Source organism: Artibeus jamaicensis, unplaced genomic scaffold, assembly GCF_021234435.1.
Source record: "Artibeus jamaicensis isolate MK-2021 breed Jamaican fruit bat unplaced genomic scaffold, CSHL_Jam_final contig_889, whole genome shotgun sequence".
Taxonomy (NCBI): Eukaryota; Metazoa; Chordata; class Mammalia; order Chiroptera; family Phyllostomidae; genus Artibeus; species Artibeus jamaicensis.
The window spans coordinates 2,067,717-2,088,197 of NW_026522005.1; the positions used below are offsets into that span (position 1 = coordinate 2,067,717).

General features: G+C 44.9%; 1 protein-coding gene across 4 annotated transcripts in view; it reads right to left on the reverse strand.

Moving 5' to 3' along the window:
* TEC (tec protein tyrosine kinase) overlaps positions 1 to 20,481 on the reverse strand; it is a 108,881-nt gene that overhangs the window by 37,033 nt on the left and 51,367 nt on the right. The window contains exon 1 of one of the 4 annotated variants that reach the window (XM_053654900.1): positions 10,719 to 11,421. The exons of the other annotated variants lie outside the window; for them this stretch is intronic. Coding sequence (XP_053510875.1) covers positions 10,719 to 10,793 — 75 coding nt within the window. The 5' untranslated portion in view covers positions 10,794 to 11,421. Of the gene's footprint in view, positions 1 to 10,718; positions 11,422 to 20,481 lie in introns of those variants that run through there. 4 annotated transcript variants of the gene reach the window in all.

The window sequence follows — 20,481 nt, forward strand, 5'->3', positions numbered from 1 at the left end:
TAAAGACTAACGCTACTCGAGGGATGGGGTGGATGTTCGGGGTAAAGAACAGAAGAAAAACAGATAAATGAAAGCATGTAGTACTCGGGGTGACCTGGCCATTCCCTCGCCCCAGTCACTTAAAACTGCTTCATCTAACGGTATAATATTCCCCTCTGGCCACAACCTTTGGGCCCCCACCCTGCTCCCAGGAACCCGCTCTGCATCCTCACCATCACCACAGGACTTTCAGACCTGCCAACTGTCCCCAGGCCATCAGCTCCCGTCTGACTAGACTACCCTGGAGGTCAATTCACCAGGGGATCTCTCCCCGTCCCCTCCTCTCTCCTCCTACCCCCCGACCCTTCCATACACCCCTTGACATTTCTGTCAGCCCTCAGTTCTATTCATACCTTCCCTAACCCTGCAGACCTGGCTGCAGAAGGTCCAAAAACAATACTGTCTTCTTGCTGCCTAGCCAGACCTTCACCGCTACATCTCAGTTCTCCTGTGTATCTCTGTGGAGAGAACCTGGTGGCCTCCGTGGGACTACAAACTTTTCCCATTCCCCTCACCCCAGGGGACAACTGTCCCACTGCTTTATGGAGAAGAGAGCAGCCATTCCACAGGCACATGCCCAAATTCTTCCCTTCTCCCAGTCAAAACCACTACAAGATCTACCCTTTCCTCTTCTCTTCCATCATGTCTCTAAGAGATCGTTAAAAGGACACAACAGTTAAGATACTAATAGTTGGCACTTAACCAAAGTCATTTCATTTCATGTTCACAGAATTCCCCTCATTTGACAGATGAGGGAACTGTAGCTCAGACAGTTTATTTAAATACATTACCCAAAAACCCCAACTGACCCCAAAGCCAACTAGGATGCCCCAGCGGCAAGCAGGTGACAGAATTAATGGAGCCAAGTTCCCAAGGGGGCAACAAGGGTTCTGAGCATGGACCAAGCTTCAGCCAGGAGAGGGAAGGGGCATTCTCCCCAGACATGCTCTTCCAAGGCATTACCCCCCCTGCCTACGGTCACACTCCCTCGCACCCGCACCAAGAACCCTTCTTCTGGCCCTGCGGCCGCCCTCGCTGCCCTCTTCCTTTCCTGAAAGAAGGCATGATGACACCCTCAGCCTTTCATTTCCCTCCCACCTACTCATCCTCAACCACTTGCTGCCTCCTCCCCACATCACCACAGCCTGCAGAAGCCGGTCTCAAAAATGTCACCATGAGCAAACCCATCCCTCTGTGCTCAGCTGTCATCTGCTCAGACCATTATGAGGCATTTGGGAGTGCCGAGCCTTTCCTCCCTCACCGACCTTGACTTTGGATCATCCTGGTTTTCCTTCTCTCCCTTCCCCTCAGTCTCCCACAGGACAACTGCTGCCCTGTGTGGTCACAGCGTCAAGGAGTATACAAAGTCCAGGTTGGCAAAGCTCATGTTCTAAGCATACAGTCCAAATAGCGTGGCATTTAATCCTCACGGCCACTCTGTGAGGTAAGCATCACCAGACACTCTTTACAGAGGGAAGAAATGAAAATTAAGCAACTTTCCCAAGTTTACTTTGGGGAAGACACAGTATTTACTCTGTAGGGTGAGGCAGAAGCAGGTTTACAGTTGTTAGTGTATGAAACACGGAGTTTATTCTTTTAGTGCTACTTATAAATTATTCTATTATTTTCCATACAAACAACTGTAACCCTTTTACCCCGCCCTGTATAATATAGTAAGCATTATATATTTTAAAAGATGCTAAGAGTACACAGTGGAACTGAGGCTCACAGGACAATGTGGGCAGAGAAATCCCGATGTATGACAGGGAGAGAAGGAACAGCGCACATGAAGTATATTCCACAATGACTTCAGTTGCCTCATTTGGAAAGAGGAAATAATAACAGTATCTACTTCACACCTACTATTACAGAGCTATGAGAATTACATGAGTTAGCATTTGCAAAATGCTTAGAAGAGTCTCTGGCCTAGAGTATGGTATATGTGTTCGCTACATAAAGTTAATAAGTAGGACAAAGAGTGTGGCTGACGTACAGGCTGCACAGAGCAGGATGGAAAGGTGATCAGGGGCCAACTGGTAAGGAACCTGCAGCACTGCGCCAAGGGGTCTGGCCAGAAAGGGCCCCCCACCCTGTTCCTGGGGTCTGCACCAGATCCTGGACAGAAGACGTACCAGAGCACCATCCTCCTATCAACAAGTCACACCGTAGAAGCTTGAGAAAATACTAACAAAAAAAGAGAATTAAATGACCCTTAATCCCCAACCCTGGAGAAAATCACAGTGGACACTGAGGAGTTTTCCCAGACATGGCCCTGGGTCATTTATCACCCGCCAGCTCTCTTAGCTCTGGAGCAGCAGACTGTATGTGGTCAGCTTCTAAGATGCCCAGCTCCACCCACCATCTAAATGACCTGTTAGATGCAGGTCAGTCTATACAGAAAAATTGGGGGTGACTTGTATACTGAATTTGCTTACACCCCCTAAATTCATGTTCTGTGGTATATAATCTATTCATGTACTACACTAATATTGGGGTTTATAGATCTGACTATCTTGCTATAAACTTTGCACACAAAAGTTCGAATGTGGGTTCCTCATTCATTCCATCACCTGTTCTACCAGCAAACACCGATGAGAACCCAGGCACAGTGGCTTCAAAGTTCTGAAAGGAAGCGGGCTGCAGGTCTCCTCAAGAGGATTTCACTATAGCATGGTGGGTGGAAGGGTTCGAGTGGATGACTTATGTCCAATAATGATAAAGTCAGCAGACATATGGTGTGCTGTGGAGGGGGCAGTGGCTGCGCTGCAGAAGCTGGGCAAGTTTCCGGGAGGAGGTGACACTTTGATCTGGTCTTTAAAGGATAAGTAGGAGAGTATCCTGTAGACAGTGAAGAATTCCAAGCAGAAAAGAAAAAAGAAGAAAGCACTGACTTAGGCAACAAAAAGAAATTCACTGTGGCTGCAGCTCAGAGTGGTTCAGGGGAAGTGTAGGAAATGACAGCAAAACGGTTATTTGAGACCAAATTGGAAAGATGCTTCGTGCCAAAGTCGGGAGCTTGAATTTATCCTGAGAGGTTTTAAGTGGGGAATGAGGGCCGCTGAATTGAGGTTGGTTTTCAAAAAGATACGAATGACAGTGTGACAAATGGGTGGTGACAGGGAGCTATTAGGAGACTGTGCAAGAATTCCGGTGAGAGGCCATGAGGTTGTGAACCCAGCCGACGGCAGCCAAAAAGGGGAGAAAAGCAGGGGTAAAGGTAAAGGTAAAGTCCACCTAACTTCGAAATGCATTAGAGACGGGGATTAAAAAAGGAGATGAGCAGGGGGACCTCAGGCAGAGGTTCCGAGTGTGAGTGGCTCAGACAGAGATCCCAGAAGCCACAGTGAGGAGCCCTGACGAGAATAAGGCTGCAGAAGGCAGGGTGGGAGGGCTGTTGGATGTGACTACTGGACAACCAGGTAAGAATGTTTGGGAGGAGTTGCTCAAACTCAGAAACACTTAGCACTGTCCTTATATAGTTACAGAGAATTCTGCTTTTCACAACACACATACAGTGTGTTTAGTGTACGTGATTCTAGATACAGCTCAGGTAACCCTGAGAGGTTAGGCAGGACCAAGGAGGAAGAGGTTGGCAACGTGAAGAGATGCACCATAGGAAACCCTGAGAGTTAATAAAAAAGCCATGTACATTCCCAAAACTCATTTCTTAACATCTGCTTTTCACACTCTCATTAACCAGAGTTACCACAGAGAAAGGACACACAGTATACAGTGTTTTCCTCCTCTTAGACTGCTAGGAAGTTCTTCCATGAGAAAATTATTTCAGGATTACTTAAGTACACCATATGGTATTGTTAATATTGTGGGTCAAGAAAAGATATCCAAGTTCATTACTTTTTCATGTGAAGTTCCTCTTCTATTTTTATTGTCTTCACCCTGCCCACTAGACTAAAAATCACAATTAAGCTGCAACTTCCTCTTACTCATCTTTGAATCCTCCAAGCTGAGAAGACTGGTTGGCACCTAGTAGGCATTTATTAAACAGTGTGGTGAGCCAGTCTGCAAAGCAGTATGAGCGATGCTGTGTGTGCGTGCACAGGGTCTACACACCTTTTGTACACTTCACAAGGCTTCAGATCCTGGCCCCCAGCAAGTCTTACAAGGTATACTGTTTTCCTTCAATTTCTGGAATACTGAGTATTTTTGAAATATCAGTATCAATACTAAATTAAGTTAAAAATTTAAAATATAGACAAATATCCGAGGCTTTCCCAAGGTGAATTTGAGAAGTCGATTTTTAATTGTCAGGACACCCCCATGTCCACGGTCCACACCCTTCTTCCTAGGCGTCCTGTGTCCCCATTATGCACAGGGAAAGACACACCAGAATTTTCCTCCATGTTGTAAATGACCTCTCCCTGTTCCCCATCACAACTTGTATCCCTAGTGTGGCCACCTCCAGTTGCCTGCCACGGAAGAAATGTGCTGGATGAACCAATCACCTCTGCATCGTGGTAGGACCCCCGCTGTAGGAAGCGTGCGCTTTGAAGACAGGCAGATCCTGACTCCTGCCTCTTCGCCACTCAGAAATCTTAAGACTGAGGGCAAGCTCGGTCTCCTCAGTTCCTTTCTCTGCAGAATAGGATAATACCCCTCAACTTCGCTGAGCTTTTAACAGGAATAAAGATAAATGTACATAGGTGCTCAGTACAGAGTCTAGGATGGGGAAGTCACTCCCTCAACAGCAACATTTACTATTACTTAGTTTCACAACAACCCCGGGACGTTGTTAGGAAACTGAACATCAGGGCAGTTATGAGATTGGCTAAGAGACTGAGCCGAAATTGAACCCAGATCTCCCAAAACACTAAGGATTTCCCTGACTCCACATGCCTCGATCTGGAATGTTTTTGGATGCTTATTATTTAAAAAAGAGAGAGAGAGAGAGAGAGAGAGAGAGAGAGAGAGGGAGGGAGAGAGAGAGGAAGGAAGGAAGGAAGGAAGGAAGGAAGGGAGGGAGGGAGGGAGGAAGGGAGGGAGGAAGGGAGGGAGGAAGAAAGGGAAGAAAGAAAGAAAGAAAGAAAGAAAGAAAGAAAGAAAGAAAGAAAGAAAGAAAGAAAGAAAGAAAGAAAGAAAGAAAGAAAGAAAGAAAGAAAGAAAGAAAGAAAATTATGTCAAAATCTAACAATTTCAGAGAACTCACTATGAACTGGGCACATATTTATCTCTTCACATGGATAATTCAGTAATCTCCACACATTAAAGAACTCTTGCCACCCCATTTAGCAGATGGAAAATCAGAACTTAAAGAGTATAATCGACTTGCCGAAAGTCACAATTAACCAAGACTGGGCCTCTATCCCAACCCTGAATTCTTCAGTGACACAAACACTTGATATCACTGGAAATTTCTTATGCTTATAGCTCTTAACAATTATGGGACCAAAGCAAGTTCACAAATACAAACAAAACCATACAATAAATAAATTTAAATTAACCACATTACTGGAAAGTGATGGATGGAAGGAGTGTTTGTTGGAATTGAAGCCCTCTCCCAAAGCCAGTTCTTTCGGCCTCCATGTGCTTGCATCACTGGCAGCCCTATGATGCCTTCTTCCGCCCACCTCTCAACTGCAGCCAGGGCACCTGTCTGCACACACCCTGCCATCTATCACCAGGCCCCCACCTGGCACTACCTCACTGTTTCGTTCATCCAGCCTCTGTTTTTTCTCAATAAAGCACAGCAATGAAAACAGACCCTAAGTTCAAACCTAAAAATGGCTGTTGACATGGCATAGATTAGTGACAAGGGACCTTCCAAGAATACAGACCAAACATATTATATACAATAATAGAGAAATAAAAGTCCTAGAACTTGCAGTCCTCAGCAGATGGATGGCACCACAACTTACTGCTAGCATTCACTATGTGCCGTGACCATTCCGGCATTCAGCCTCATCCATCAAGGATTGATTCTGGCTTCCTTCTACCACTGGCAAGGCACAGATACCAAAGGATCATGATGGAGAATAACAAGTACAAAATTTCTTGCCCTTAAGGAAGTTCTAACCAGGCATTTTGCTACGGTTAAGGAGAGGGACAATAATGTGGAAATGAAAGTTCATATGTGTCAACACTAAAAGGATAGTGTGTTCTAATCAACTCTTGAAAAGGAAAGAAAGAAGACAGCACATTCTACACTAAAAATCACAAATGAGCCAAAAGCCTACTCTGTGCATGAGGATAGTTCTTCCCTTTCCACTAAGGACAGAGATAAAAAGAATGGACCAGAAGTGCACAGGACGCGTTCACCAGGAGAAATGAGCCCTTAGGGAGAACTTCGCACTTCTTCCTGTGCATATTGGGAATAATTTTGATGGAGATCTTTCTGGTATTAGAAGTAGAATAAGTAAAATACAAAGTCCTTTCCAAGTTGGTAATTCATAATAAAATGACCCCTCTTTGCCAAGGACTAAATTCTAGTGAAAACTGAAAGAAAGCAAAATAAAAACTCAGCATTCTGATATACTTTCTCCCTTTAATCAGCTCATAATTGTAATTAGTGACATGGGTACCTAACATTTTGTACAGTGCTCCTAAACAAAAAAATCACATTACATTATGAAGCCTTAGTTACACATACGTGGCCATGAAGATTTATGGAGGCTGAATTATGAAGATTATGGCTTTTAATGCAATATCCAGAATAAAAACAGGATGCTGAAAAATCTCTATAAATTATAAGGAATTGAAAGGCAAAATATTCCATTTCAAAATCACAGAATAAACTTGATACTAGATTGTGCTGATCTAGACTATTATAAGATTTCTAAAGGTTTTTTGGTTTTTTTTACTGTATTTAGAACTAAAGCTTGTTTGTTTTTCCCTAAGGGGTCATTCTCACATGGTTTTTCTATACTCCTTGCAACCCTCCCTCCAACTCCCTAAGGGCACTTCTAAAAACTATTGCCAGGTATGTTTTATGACAGTTGAAAGCAAAACATACTAATAACATAAGTGTTTTGGAATAAGTCTAAAAGTATGTTATGAGTTTAATTTTTTTAATTAGTAAACATTAGAATGAGTTACGTAGAAATAAATGTATATGGATCCCTACTTCATAAATTTCATGTAACAGACTTTCAAATTCAAGGAATCCCCAAGTTAACGTGTTCAGTCCAATGACTGCGCACCCTTCGCAGCAGAGACAATGACAGTCATCTCAGATTGCCACGTGTCCCTCTTCTTCCTGAGTGCCCAGGTAGGCTGCACTTTTCCAGCTCCATTCATTTCAGAGAGGCCATGAGACTGAGCTCTCGTCAAGCGAGTGTAGATGGAAGTGATGTGCCCACTTCCTTCCTCTACTTTTTGCACCATATTCTATGTTCCATCACATCCCTTGTCTCACAGTTGGATGTAGAAGATGCAGTGGAAGATTCTACAAGACAAGACAACATGACGACGAACCACTAATGGGTACAAGATTTCTGTCTGGGGTGATGACTATGTTCTAAAATTGATAGTAATAATAGTTGCACAACTCTGTGAACATAAAAAAACCACTAAAGTACACAATGTAAAAGGGTGAATTATATGATGTGCAAATTATATCACAATAAAGTTGTTTTTTTAAGGCAAAACAAGAACAAAAAACAATGGAGCCACTAGCTGGAAAGAGCCTGGATCCCTGAATCACCACGTGGAAGGTAGTTATACATAATGTAAGCAAGGAATGAACTTTCTATTATGGTAAGACATTGGGTTTGAGAGGATTGTATGTTATAATCTTTTTTTTAATTCTTTTTTCTTCCTGCTGTTCTGAATGAATACTTTTTTCATCCTTATGTTCCAAATCATTGATTTGATTCTCAGCTTCATCCCTTCCACTGTTGGTTCTCTCTAGACTTTTCCTATTTCACTTAATGTAAACTTCATTTCTGCCTGGGTCTTTTTTTATGCTGTTGAAGTACCCAACAAGTTCCTGAAGCATCCTGATAACAAGTGTGTTTGAACTCTGCATTTGATGGGTTGCTTAGCTCCATTTCATTTAGTTATTTTCCTGGAGTTTTGTTCTATTTTTCATTTGGGCCACATTTCTTTGTCTCCTCATTTTGGCAGCCTCACGGTGTTTGTTTCTGTGTATTAGGTAGAGCTGCTTGGACTCCCTGTCTTAGTAGTGTGGCACATTGTAGGAGAGCACACCTGTAAGTTGTATGGGGTGGGGCCTTAGGTAAGCACCAGGATGGAGCAATCCATGTCACTGTTCTTTGGCTCTGTGTTGGGGAAAGCTCAGAGAGGGAACAATGCCACTGCCTGGTCTCTGGAGCTTTTTTCAGGAAAAAGCAGTCTTCCACTCCCCTCATGACAGCCACTCCACTTTCTCCCTGTATGCCGCTAGTACCCTTCCAGCTGCTGCCCTGGGGCTGAATTCCAGAAGGAGTAGATCTGCATAAATCTTAAGTCCATTGTGGGCCCCTTAAGAGGAGCCTCCTGTGAGTCCCACAGTTTCTTCAGCCACCCCAACTCCCACTGGTTTTTACAGCCAGAAGTATGGGGGCTTAACCTCCTGGCGCTGGACCCCTGGGCTGGGTGCTCCAGTTTGGGGCTGGGATCCCTGGTTCTCAAGGTATCCTTTTCTGATTTTTATCTACCACACATAGATGTGGGACCTATGTTCACAGAGGTGTAAAGATTCCACACCTTCACACCTCTCTGCACCTCTCCACCTCTCTCTCCAGGAATCTCTGCCCCTCTTAACCCATCTAGATGAATGTGACTTTTTAAAATCCTTGGTTGTTGGACTTCCGCACAACTCAATTTTCTGACATTTCTGCATAATGTCTGTTTTGTAGTTTAGTCGTAATTTTTTCTGTAGTTGTGCGAGGAGGCAAGGCATGGTTACCTACACCTCCATCTTGCCTGGAAGTCACAGATATGATTTCTAGCCACCTCCCCAGAGTGACAAGCATTCCATCACAAATCCCAAATGTTGACTTGTTCCCACCGTCATCAAGTTTCAATATTTATTACTGATAGGATTCAGAAAATGCAGAAATAAGAGAATGAATTTTTATAGCAACATTTTGCTTCTAGGGCAAACTTCCCACCTGGACATTTCCTGACTAGTATGGTGCATAGGGAAATGTTTTACATAGGGAAGTAAGAATTTATATGAAACCTGGTATTGGGATTTAGGCTCTGAGTCTGGCAGCACAGGTAAATATGATGAGACTCTCATCATATAAATGTAACTATACCAAATCAGAGCATCTGATTTAACCCAGATTCAAACAATAAACACACTGACAGGTAACACTTACACAGCCCTGTGTGCCAGGGCCTGCCTCATGAGTTTATATAGATTTGTTAACTTAAGCCTTCAGTAACCACTACACCGCTCCACCTCTCCAAAAACGTCAAGAGCAAAACTAGCTGTGGGAAATCTGGAACTAAGTCACAGAGGCAGAAGGGGCTCCTCCAAGGCAGATCTGCGAGAAAGAACAGCCCCTGGCCAGAGTTTAGTGTACGAAATGCCTACCATATGCTTAGCACACTGGGCTAGACATCATGGGAAGCCCGGGTGCTTACTATCACTGTAGACAATGCTAGGTTTGCAAGCACAATACCACAGGAATACCTCATTTCTCTTAAGTACTTTCCTACAATTTGAATATGTATGCTGATACCTGGAGCCTTATTTCTCAGAGTGGGAAATACCAGATGACTGTTCATTAGATTATAACCATGAATTTTCCAGTTCTTCAAATATAATTAATTCTACTAATTGCTACAACTAACCTAGACTTTTAAAAAAGAACAAACAACACAAAGAAGAAGAAGAGAACAATAGTCCGAGCTGGATGGCTCAGTTGGTTAGAGCATAGTCCAGTACACCAGAAGGTTGCAGGTTCAATCCTTAGGTAGGGCACATATCTAGGTTGGAGTCTGACCCCAGGTGGGGGTGTGTACAAGAGACAACCAATTGTTATTTTGCTCTATTCCCCCCACCCCTGCTCTAAAATCAATAAAAACATACCCTTAAGTGAGGAATAAGAAAAAAAGAAAGAAATTGAACACCTTCCCCGCTTACTGGTGCTGGGTCCTGTCCTCCCCTTCCTTCCTTCTCATCAGCCCCTTCTCTGAGGCGGGCACAATAAAGCTCAGTGAAGAGATACCCACCTGCCTCGTCGGCACCACCAGTGCCCGCTGTGCGAGAGCCTGGCACGTGGCAGGTGCCCAGGGATCTGTTGAATAAGTCAAGGAATGAATGAGGACGAAAGTGAACAGGAGGGGCATCGGTTCAGTGGAGAGGGAGCCTTCCTCGTGTCTAGTTTCACAAGACCTGGTCTTGCCACCACTTTTTCCTGATGAAACCATTCCAGAGAAGAGTTTTGGCTACCTTCTATTTTTGCCACTGCTGTCTCCGACACATACTACACCAGATGGGCACAGGCATGTGGCCCAAGAGGCCCTGTTTCCTCTGCCCTCCTTCCACTGACACGTGTTACTCACGTGTTAATACCCCACTAACGGAGAAACCGTCAGGTCACAATCCTCAGAGAGAGCGGTAAGTACTGTCAGGGACCCCCATCCACCACAGAGATGGTAATCACCCGATGCCACTGCAAATCTCTTTCTTTTTCCTTTTGAGTAGCAAAAGAGAAGGAAGGCACTCTAACATAGATTTCGGTTCTTGGATTGGTATGATTAACACTTACTAGAAAAGCAGCACTTGGCTTCTGTACTGAAGCCTCTCTGTGCCTGTGTGTGCTCTGAGGCTCCCCAGTGGACATTTCGTGTGTTCAGGGTTTGTTGGGTTTTGATGGCACTTTATTCTAGAAATAACTAGAATCACACACACATGATTTCTTAGCAAGAGGAACTTGGTAGAGATAAGCTTTGGGGGGTTTCTGGTGTGTGAGAGTTACAGCCAATAAACAAAGCAAGATGGAAACTGCAGTTTCCGGGATACACGGTGGGTGGCAGTGATAATTAGTAATGCAAACACAGAGTGGCACCCTCTGTGGCTTTTGCCTGTGGTCTGAACGTGCTGCTGCTGCAGCACCTGTAGGGACACAATTCCCACCCCCGCCCCAATAGGCCCTCTGTGTCCGAGGGGATGGATGGAGTGCCGATGCAGAGGAATGCCAGCCCTGCGGGGAGGACAGCCCGGTGACCGCGCCCCACAGCCTCGCCCTGGGAGGCTGACCCGATCCATGACGCCCAGGCAGGACTGGTTTCTGGAGAGTCGAAAATTTGGGAGGCTCAAAGCCTCTGTGGAAATTTACCTCCGCACTGCCCATACCAGACCAGTTTCTCCACTAAGAAAAACCCCTCTCTCTGCTTCTCTGATGTTAGAAGGCAAAGTATGAACTGGAAACATGATTCCTTTCAAAGGGAACAGAGAGAGCCGTGCTAGGGTACTACAGAAGCAGAGCATTAACAGGTGTTTAAATGAGCTTCCACTGGGCCACACAGAGTATTTCTCCAGTTCCCTCCAGCATTAAAGGGACCACACTGCAGTTTGCTTTCTAATACTTTGAGAACATTAAACTGCATACATTGGCGGCGGCTTCCCCGTACTGCTTGCTGCCCCAGAGAGAGCAACATCCCCTCCTATTCCTTTTTTTTTTTTTTTTTTTTTTGTCCAAAAGATACTTAGCTGTGCTGGAATAGGTTTCTTTCTTTGCTTCCCTTGGGAGTAGATGGGGGTGGAAAGGGGCGGGAGTGGGCGAGTGAGGCAGTGGGCCTGGGACCGAGGAGTCGCCGTGAGGATGCTGGCAAGAAAGAGAAAGCATGTGCCTTAGGCGGAGGTCTCCAGGGGGAGAGAACTGTCCATCAGTTCCCCCCTTGGCGAGATATTCAACAAGAAATAGAATTGCCTGGTTCCACGGGTTTCTCTGGGCCTAGTGAGTGCCAGTCACCACTTTTACTATGCTCTCTATGGGAATATTCGCCTTGTGTTACAATTAATCAATTCACAGAAAACTTTTGTAGCATGACCCCTTAAGTGGGTACCTTAAGTGGGTACATTCTAAAGATAAAATGATTTTTAAAGCAACTTCTTCCACTGACTGGGTATGCGGGAGACGTCAAGGAAGTCCCACTGGTATATTTTGAGGTGCGGGACAGCATCAAGGTTCTACTGAAGGTGGGGACCGCTTGTCCTTTGGAAACGGACACTGAGGCGTCTGTAGAAGAAATGATGTCATTTGCACCAGGTCGCAGGAGTGGGAGGGACCTGCCACCAGGCAGTGGAGGTGGGGGAAGTGTGAGTCAGGGTTATTTGGCAGGGTGGGTACATGAGGTTCACTGTGCTCTTCTGTCTACTCTTGAGTATGTTTCAAACTCTCCATTAAAAAAAAGTAAAAAAAAAATAGTCAAAAAATACTTCTCCCATCCCATTTTTTAAAGTCCTGATCAACGTTGTAGCTGGGTCTTAGAGAAACCTTTTATGAGAATACAGAAAGACATTCGCCATTACGGGCTGGTGAAAAGTGGGGCTGTGCGTGTCCGGGCTGTTCGCAGGGCCGTGGCCGCCCTGGGTGCAGACGAAGAAACAGTCCCCGATGTCGACACAACTGCTCTCAAAGGTCACCTGTGCACAGCCTGTTGCACCCATTGATCTCCACAATTAATTACAGGATTACCGACCCTGCTCAAGTCAGGAGTTATTTAGCATTTGCATTTCATAATTAGGTAAGTGGAGCACTGAGGTTAAACCAACTGACCAAAGACAAATGAAGGTACAGAACTCCAGGCTGCGGAGCCCCACTCTTTATTGGCCATCCCAGCTGGGGGCCATGATTAAACTATTTATCCCCCCCCCTTAGTCTGCTATCTAGTAAAACTAATACTCTAGTAAAAACTAATCCAAGTTGCAGAATATGTGGACATTCCAAGAGATGCCCCTCAATGCCAAACACAAGATCCCCACAGCCCAAGAGCCGAGCCACTCCCTGTGAGCCCCCCAGCACCTGCAGCGGGGGCGCATCTGTTTAATTCTGTCTCCCTTTACCCCTTCGCCTCCCTCCCAGTGGTGCAGAGATACCACATCACACCACCTTGGCAACAACCAGTCCTGGAAGGCTTTCGAGGAACTTGTGGGAGTTACTGTAGTAACTCCACTGAGTACATCTGAAAGCTCCATATTACCAAGCACAAGCTTTTAAGTGGATTCAGAAAGAGATGTGACTTTCATCATCTGTTCACCAAGGGAGGTAACGTTAGTTCAAACAATAAGAAATTGCCATTGCTATAAGTCAAAAGTGATCAAGTGCTGGTGATCTCAATGGCTTAATTTAACACACTGTGCACATTTAGCCCATTTTAGTCCTCCTCAAATACCTCCCACAGTCTGAAACAGAAGCCGCCTGTACTTTCTCTAACTTCTACATATCATCAGTGTAGTTACTACTAGTGAGACCGTGTTGGGACTCCTGATGTCCACAGCAGAAGGGCCGCCTCAAAGTCATGGGCGGGCCCCTGTGGGTGCTGTCGCCACCCACACCCAGCACAGTCAGACCTTGACCGATATTCACTACGGGCATTCCAGGAAAGTGCTGGAGTTTGAATCAGATTTAACACAACTGAATTAAAACATCAGACAGTTAACCCGGAATAACAGCAATTATTTTCAATCATATACTATTTTAATTGTCAAAGTGGTGTTTCCCTGCTGCAGGGTTCACGGATGTCATGATCATGAGCTTCCCAATCTGTAAACTTTTCATTCCTCATTATGAAAGGAAGCAGGTCACCCCAAACAGTTTATGACCCAAAGCAAAAAAGCCTTATACTGTATAGACAGGACGTTAAACGAAGTCAGGAATCAACGCAGACATCCTCACACCTCTCTTCGCTTCCCTACACCTCCTAACCCCTTCAGCTCCTTCGGTCCACATTTGTATAGTATCTGCTCTTGTTCTCAGAAACTTCCAGCTGATGGGGAAGAGATGACTCCTTACTGGGCACGGGGGAAAGTTCATTATTGAACAACATGCAGTGAGACACAAAGGCAGAAGCAGTTCATTCTTGCACAAGAATTCCCAGAAGGCTGCATCTAGAGCTACCTCTTTCAGCTGAGCCTTGACTCATGAAAGGGTTTGCCCAGCAAAGAAAGAAGAAATGAGAACACTGTTTGTAAAGGCGTGTAGTTACAAAATAGCACAGCAGGCTTGGGGACTGCAGTGTGACAGTGTTCAGGGACACAGGTGGAAGAAGCAGGAGAGGAGACTGGGAGGGTGGGATGGGACCAGATTATGAAGAGCTCTGAATGTAATGCTAAGGGGCTGCATTTGATCTCAAGGCAATGAGGAACCTTGGCCTTTGATAATTATATGTGGGCATGCAAGGGCCCAGGCTGTTAAAACAGAAAGCTGAGCCTGGCTCTGTTACTTGGTATGTATTATTTTTTAGAGGAAGAAAAATCAGGTAGCTTTTTTAAAATAAAAATAAAAGGACAAACCTTTTTACTTTGTTTTGCCTATCTCATTATCTCATTAGACTAAGAACCAACAGGACTCTAATCAAAGTTTACTGCTTAAAATCAAAGACTCTGGAGCCAGAATACCTGAGTTCAACCCGGCTCTGCCTCTTATTCACTGTGTCTCCTTGGACGAATTACTTAACCTCTCTGTGCTTCAGTTTCTTTAGCTATACAATGGGATAAATGCTAGCACCACAACTTCATTACTTTGTTATAGGAATTAAAAGTCTATCCATGTTAAGCTCTCAGAACAAGGAGGACAAATGGTAAGGGCGTGATAACTTTAACTATCAATGTTATTTTTCAAATAGTATTAGTCCTTAGGGAAAGTAAAAGCAAAAGCCACTAGTTTTGTTTAAGAAAAGATCCTCACACCTACCTTCCATATGCCAGGAAAGATCTTATAATTGATGTCAAATTTGACCCGTCTTACAAAATAAAAAGGCATAAATGAGATTCTTCCTTGGACCATGACAAAATCATTTCCCTAAAGTTACAGGAGGCCATTAGAGAGATGGCCAGTATCTGCCGACATCCACTCTTTTCAACACCAACAAAACAATGAACCTTTACTTCACGGGTCTTATAATTCTGTTTTGAAAAAGGACGGTTATTGCTTCATGTGACTGTACTATTTTTACCCTTTGGGGCTGTTATTTCAGCTGTCATACAGTATGAAACCAATACTGAATCAGCAAGTGACTATATTAGCACTTCCTTTTTACATTAAAAACAGTTGATCGCTGGTAACACAACCTTAACACAAAGAGCAGAGAGCACGTTTAGTTAAAAGTTTCTCTTCCTCTCAAGCATAGTGATAATATTAAACAGACACACTTTTCCCAGTTTGTTACACTTTCTTGAGGCTTCATGTACTAGTAAATATAAAGACTAGTGGAAGCCTGGTGGTATGTATATATACAGTTTAGCCAGGCAAAAAGTATCACAAAATTAGCCAGAAGCAGCATATTGTAAGCGATGAGTGCAGGCTTGAGCGTCAGACAGCCTAGGCTGGGTCCCTGGCTGTGCCATGTACTGGCTCAATAACCTTGAAGGAGCCACGTGGCCTCTCTGTCCTTCAGTTTCCTCATCTATAAAATAGGGATGTAAACCCCACGTACCTTACAAAGTTAAGAAGATTAGAGTTAATACTTGCAAAGCACTTAAGACCATACAGGAGATGTGAGAAGCACTACAGAAGTAGGTGGTACATTTAAAACAATCAAAAAAGCCTGCATAGGTCCCCAAGCCCTCTTTCCTAAACTCAGAAGGCAATCCTGATTTTCACTGTGCAAAAGGGGGTGCATTCAGGATGACCAGGAAATGATCAAAAGAATATGTTTTCTTCTGTCCCTGTTTGTGAAGCAGGAATACAGAAGAGTTTGTAATATTCTCTCTGCATAAAATGACCCAGCAGGACAGGCCTTTTCTCCATCTACCACAGATAAAGAAACTGAGACTCAGAGAGTTTTAGCAACTGCCCAATGTCGTAGCCAATAAATGATGGATCCAGCATTCAAAGCAGATCTTTCTGGCTTCAAACCACATCTTCCTCAGGAAAATGCAGTCCACAGGATAAATGGACTAGATGTGATTATCTCAAATTTATTTCTCTAGTCCCTCCTTCTCACTTGTGCCAGATCCTGCATCTCTGACTACCTAGCAAGACATCTCTCCTTATGTCTTGCACTTCCATCTCTTCAACAGGATTCGAAATAAAGCTACCATATCCGTCCTTAAACCTGGATCTGGATCAGCCATTCAGCAATCATTATGATTTACCAGAGGTCAACTACTGGGCTAAGTGATGCTTTTACTTGCCTCAAGAAGCTCATAGATGAGAGAGAAAGAGAGAGACTGAAAAAAATGGCTGCACTAATAATTTATTAAGTAGAGATACGTGGTACAAAGTAAAAGCGTAAGATGATATTACACAGGAAAAACAAATCTCACCTGGAAGATCGGAGAAGTTGTACTGAGGGAGTGATAGTTCAGCGGAAACCTGAAGGAGAAGTTAGCCAGCCAAGGGAGGAGGACCTGAATTTTAGCAGAGGACCTGGCCCCAGTACACGCTCTAAGGTGGAAAGGAGCCAGCTGCCCTCAAGGAACAGAAAGACTGCCAAGCAGGAAGGTTGGCAGTGAGGAAGAGAAGGAATTACAGATTCGCGTGGACAGGTGAGCAGGCTACTAGACCACAGGGCATGAAGACTTTGAAATGTAAATTGGGGATAATGAGAAGCTCCTGAAGGGTTTTCAGCAGGGAGGGGACATGATCGTATTCGTGTTTTTAAAAGATCACCGTGGCCATTGTGTACGACAGACTGAAGGGGACAAGAGAGGAAAGGGGACACGACGTGGCAGAGACCTCTAGTTGTCTATGCACACACCAACTTCCCATCAGTAACAGAGCCCTGGCTTTTAGTTGGGCATATGGATACTCAGGATAAATGACTATTTCTTAGTGTCCTTGGTACCTAGGCATGGCCATGGTCAATGAGATACAGGCAGAAGTCTTATGGAGAACATCAGGGAAGGCTGTTAGGGGGAGCTGACTCAGGTGGAAGCAGTTGCTTCTTGCTTTTCTGTCTTTCTTCCTTCACCCAGTGTTCAGACAGGATGACTGGAAATTCAGCAGCCATCTTGGGCCAAAAGAAAAAATGGCAGCTAGAACGCTGGAAGAGAAAGCCAGGCTCCAGGATCCCCAGGTGGGAGCCACCATACCACCTCGGGACAGCCTGCCTCCAGCATGCATTTTTCCACACTGAAACAGAAGAGTTCTGTTTTGTGTAAGCCACTACTGTTCACTGGTTGGATATGATATATGGCCTAACTCAATCCCAGCTGACACAGAAGCTGTTCACTCAAGTCAGCAGTGGTGGCTGGGACCGTGGTGCTGGCAGCGATGGGGAAGAGCGGCAGCTATGAGATGTATTTAGAATGTAGAATCAACAAAACCTGTTGAATGTCCAGACAAGAGAGTGGGTCACGGAGAGGGGTAAGTTTAGACCGACTCCCAGGTTTCTGATACAGTTACTGAGCTAGAAATCGTGGGGACACCCTGAGTCTCTTTCCGGAACTTTTGAATTTGAGTTGCCTGTGTAAACTCTTGGACCTCAGAACAGGTATCCGGCTGGGAAATGCAGACTGGAGAAGTCATCATCAGCACCCAGATGCCAACCCAAATCCACTGGAATGGATGGTGTCTCCTAAGGTGAGTGCAGAGTGAGAAAACAGGCCCTAGATCAGAACCGCAAGGAATACCAACTCCCGAAGGAGATAAGAAGAAGCTGCCAGAGAGGAAGCAGGAAGCAGGAGGTAAGAGATGGTTATTCACTGCATGAACAAGCAGGGTCACGGGCCATCAAAGAGGCAGGGAGATCACTTCTAAGTGGCCTTGTAAGAACAAGGGAGAGGGGTCTAAGAGACACAGGGAAAAAGGAGACAGGAATGGGGGGAGCAGAATGTGCTGAGAGGCTGACGTGGGGGGAGGAGGCTCTGAGACTGCAGAGAGACTTTGCAGGGCCCGCACGCCAGGCTGGAGGGAGGAGAAATCACTGCCTCCCTGCTGCCCCAGCCCCAGAACCAGGAGCACAGTCCGCAGTTCCTCGGCTCCCAAAGCCAGAGACAGTCACACACGCAGCCCTGGGCGGCCCCGCAGGCACAGAGTGGCTTGTTTTAAGGCGGACAGGCTTTCATTCAGCACACTGAAACTTCTTTCAAACGATTATCTTAAATTTCCCATTGCTACTTAAATAAAGTATTAACAGAGTATGGGGTAAAGGGTGAGGAATTTTATTTACTCAAACCAGAGTGAGTCATCAAAAAGAAAGAATGGATCTTTAGATACCGAGGGTTAACAATAACGGCAATATTACTAACTTTTCTTCAAGGCTCACTATATGGCAGATTTTAAATTCATTTAGTGTGTGTTTTGGATGCATTACCTCAACTGATCACCACAACAGCCCTATGAGGTAGAGACTATCATTATCCCATTTCACAGACAAAGAAACAGAGGCACGACTGGTTAAATTCACTCATCGGGAGTCATATACATTACTGAGTGACAGAGAGCGGGATTTGAACACTGGTCATCTGACATCAGAACCAGTGCTGCCTGTTTTGGTAAGAAAATCTGCTTTTTCCAACTCTAAAAAAGAACATCTCTAGCCATTACATTCATGAGTGGAAAAATTTTATAATTAAGCAGAGACATAGGCAGGAAAATAATTTCTACCTCACTTGAAAACTGGTCAAAGAGATGGTAATTTGTTTTTCTTGTCTTTAGCTGGTCTGTCTGGTAACTCAGAATAAAAGGAAGCTGGGTTTTAGTCAGCTCCTGGCTGCCCGGCCTGTCTTTCCCAGAACTGGTCCCCTAAGGCACAGCCCCCTTGAATGTGCTTGCAACAGCTGGATGCTGGGCAGACAACTCAGTCAGTTCTGCCCAAAGGAAAGCGTGACCCCCGACATGTGACCCAGACACGGAGGAGGACAGGTGGAGGAAACTTCCATTTTTAGTCAAAGTTCACTCATGTAAAAGTGAGTCTGAAGCAGTGTGTCTTGGGGCACTGGAAAAAAGAGCCAACATTTCCCCTGAAGACACACACAGACCTCAGTGTTTCAAACAAGGCCTTTCAAGAGAGAAAAGCCACTGAGAATTCATAAGGAAGCTACACAGAGAAGCCTGAGCTCAACAGTCATAACCAATCATGATTGGGTGGTTCCGGGTTGGCCCAGGGAGTTCACAGGCACTTTTCCAGCACAGAAGCCTTACAGCGAGCACAGATACACGCGGGCTAAGTGACCGTGAGGACCTGCACAGCTCAGCGGGCCATTATTAGAAACCCACCATGTATCAAGTTCTATGCAGGCGCTAGGAGGGGAAGTGGGGTATACGATAAGCAGACATGGTCTCTGCCCCTTTTCAATTTTCTTTCCTATTTTTGCACTTGGTTAGTGTGCAGAAAAGAGTTAAGACAGCAGGCCTGCCACTGCTATTCTTAGAAAGGCCTGATTGCCTTTCTACAGTTGGCCCTTGGCTGGCATCTGGGAACTTGGACTTCAGCAAGGTTCCCATTAATCCCAGCACTGATAAGAACAGCTCATTTTGCCTAAACTGTTTGTATAAGCAACACGGTTTATGCTGAACATCTGCTTTTCCTTCTGGAGTCTGAAATCTGGATATATGCTAGGCAGAGGGTTCCTACATAACCTACCAGTTTCCAATAAAAAAAAAAAAAAAACAGGGCAATGAGTCTCTAACAGCTTCCTGGCAGGCAATATTTCACAGGCGCCATCACAAATCTTTGCTGGTTTTAAGCATGTCCTGTGTGGCTCCACTGAGACGAGGACTCTTGCAAGCTTGTGCCTGGTTTCCTCCAGCCCTGACGCCCCATGCCTTTTCCCTTTGCTGGTTTTATGGTGTCTTGTTCTGCTGCAATAAATGACAGTCATGACTATACCAATATGCTAAGTCCTGCCAGTCCCCCTAGCAATTAATCAAACCAGGGTGGGCAGTATCTTGGAGATCCCCCATTCCTTCAAAACACTTGGTAAACTGCAATGAGCTTTGGAGTAAGAACGACCTGATTTAAATCCCCATGTTGACACTTAATTAGTTGTGAATCACTAAGTTCATTAAATTCCCTAAGCCTTGGGTTTTTCTGAAAATAAGATAGTAAAAATTGCCTCAGAAGGTGAGTGTAGTGAGAATTAAATATGTGGTAGATGCTCAATAAACATTCTATCCTTTTCTCTCTTATGCTAACATGTGAATGTGCCATTACGGTTGGGCAATACCCAGAGCGTACAACAGAGCAGCCCTCAACTCAGGAGGCTTCACCATCCCTCCCTGCCACTGGGGTCAGCTCCTGCGAGGACATAAGTCGTGTGCACCCTTTTCCAGCTCCGCTTTCAGTGGCACAATGGTGGCTGGCAACCGGCCTCGGTGGGATTACTTACATCTTGGAAATAGGCAAATGCTACAAATCAGG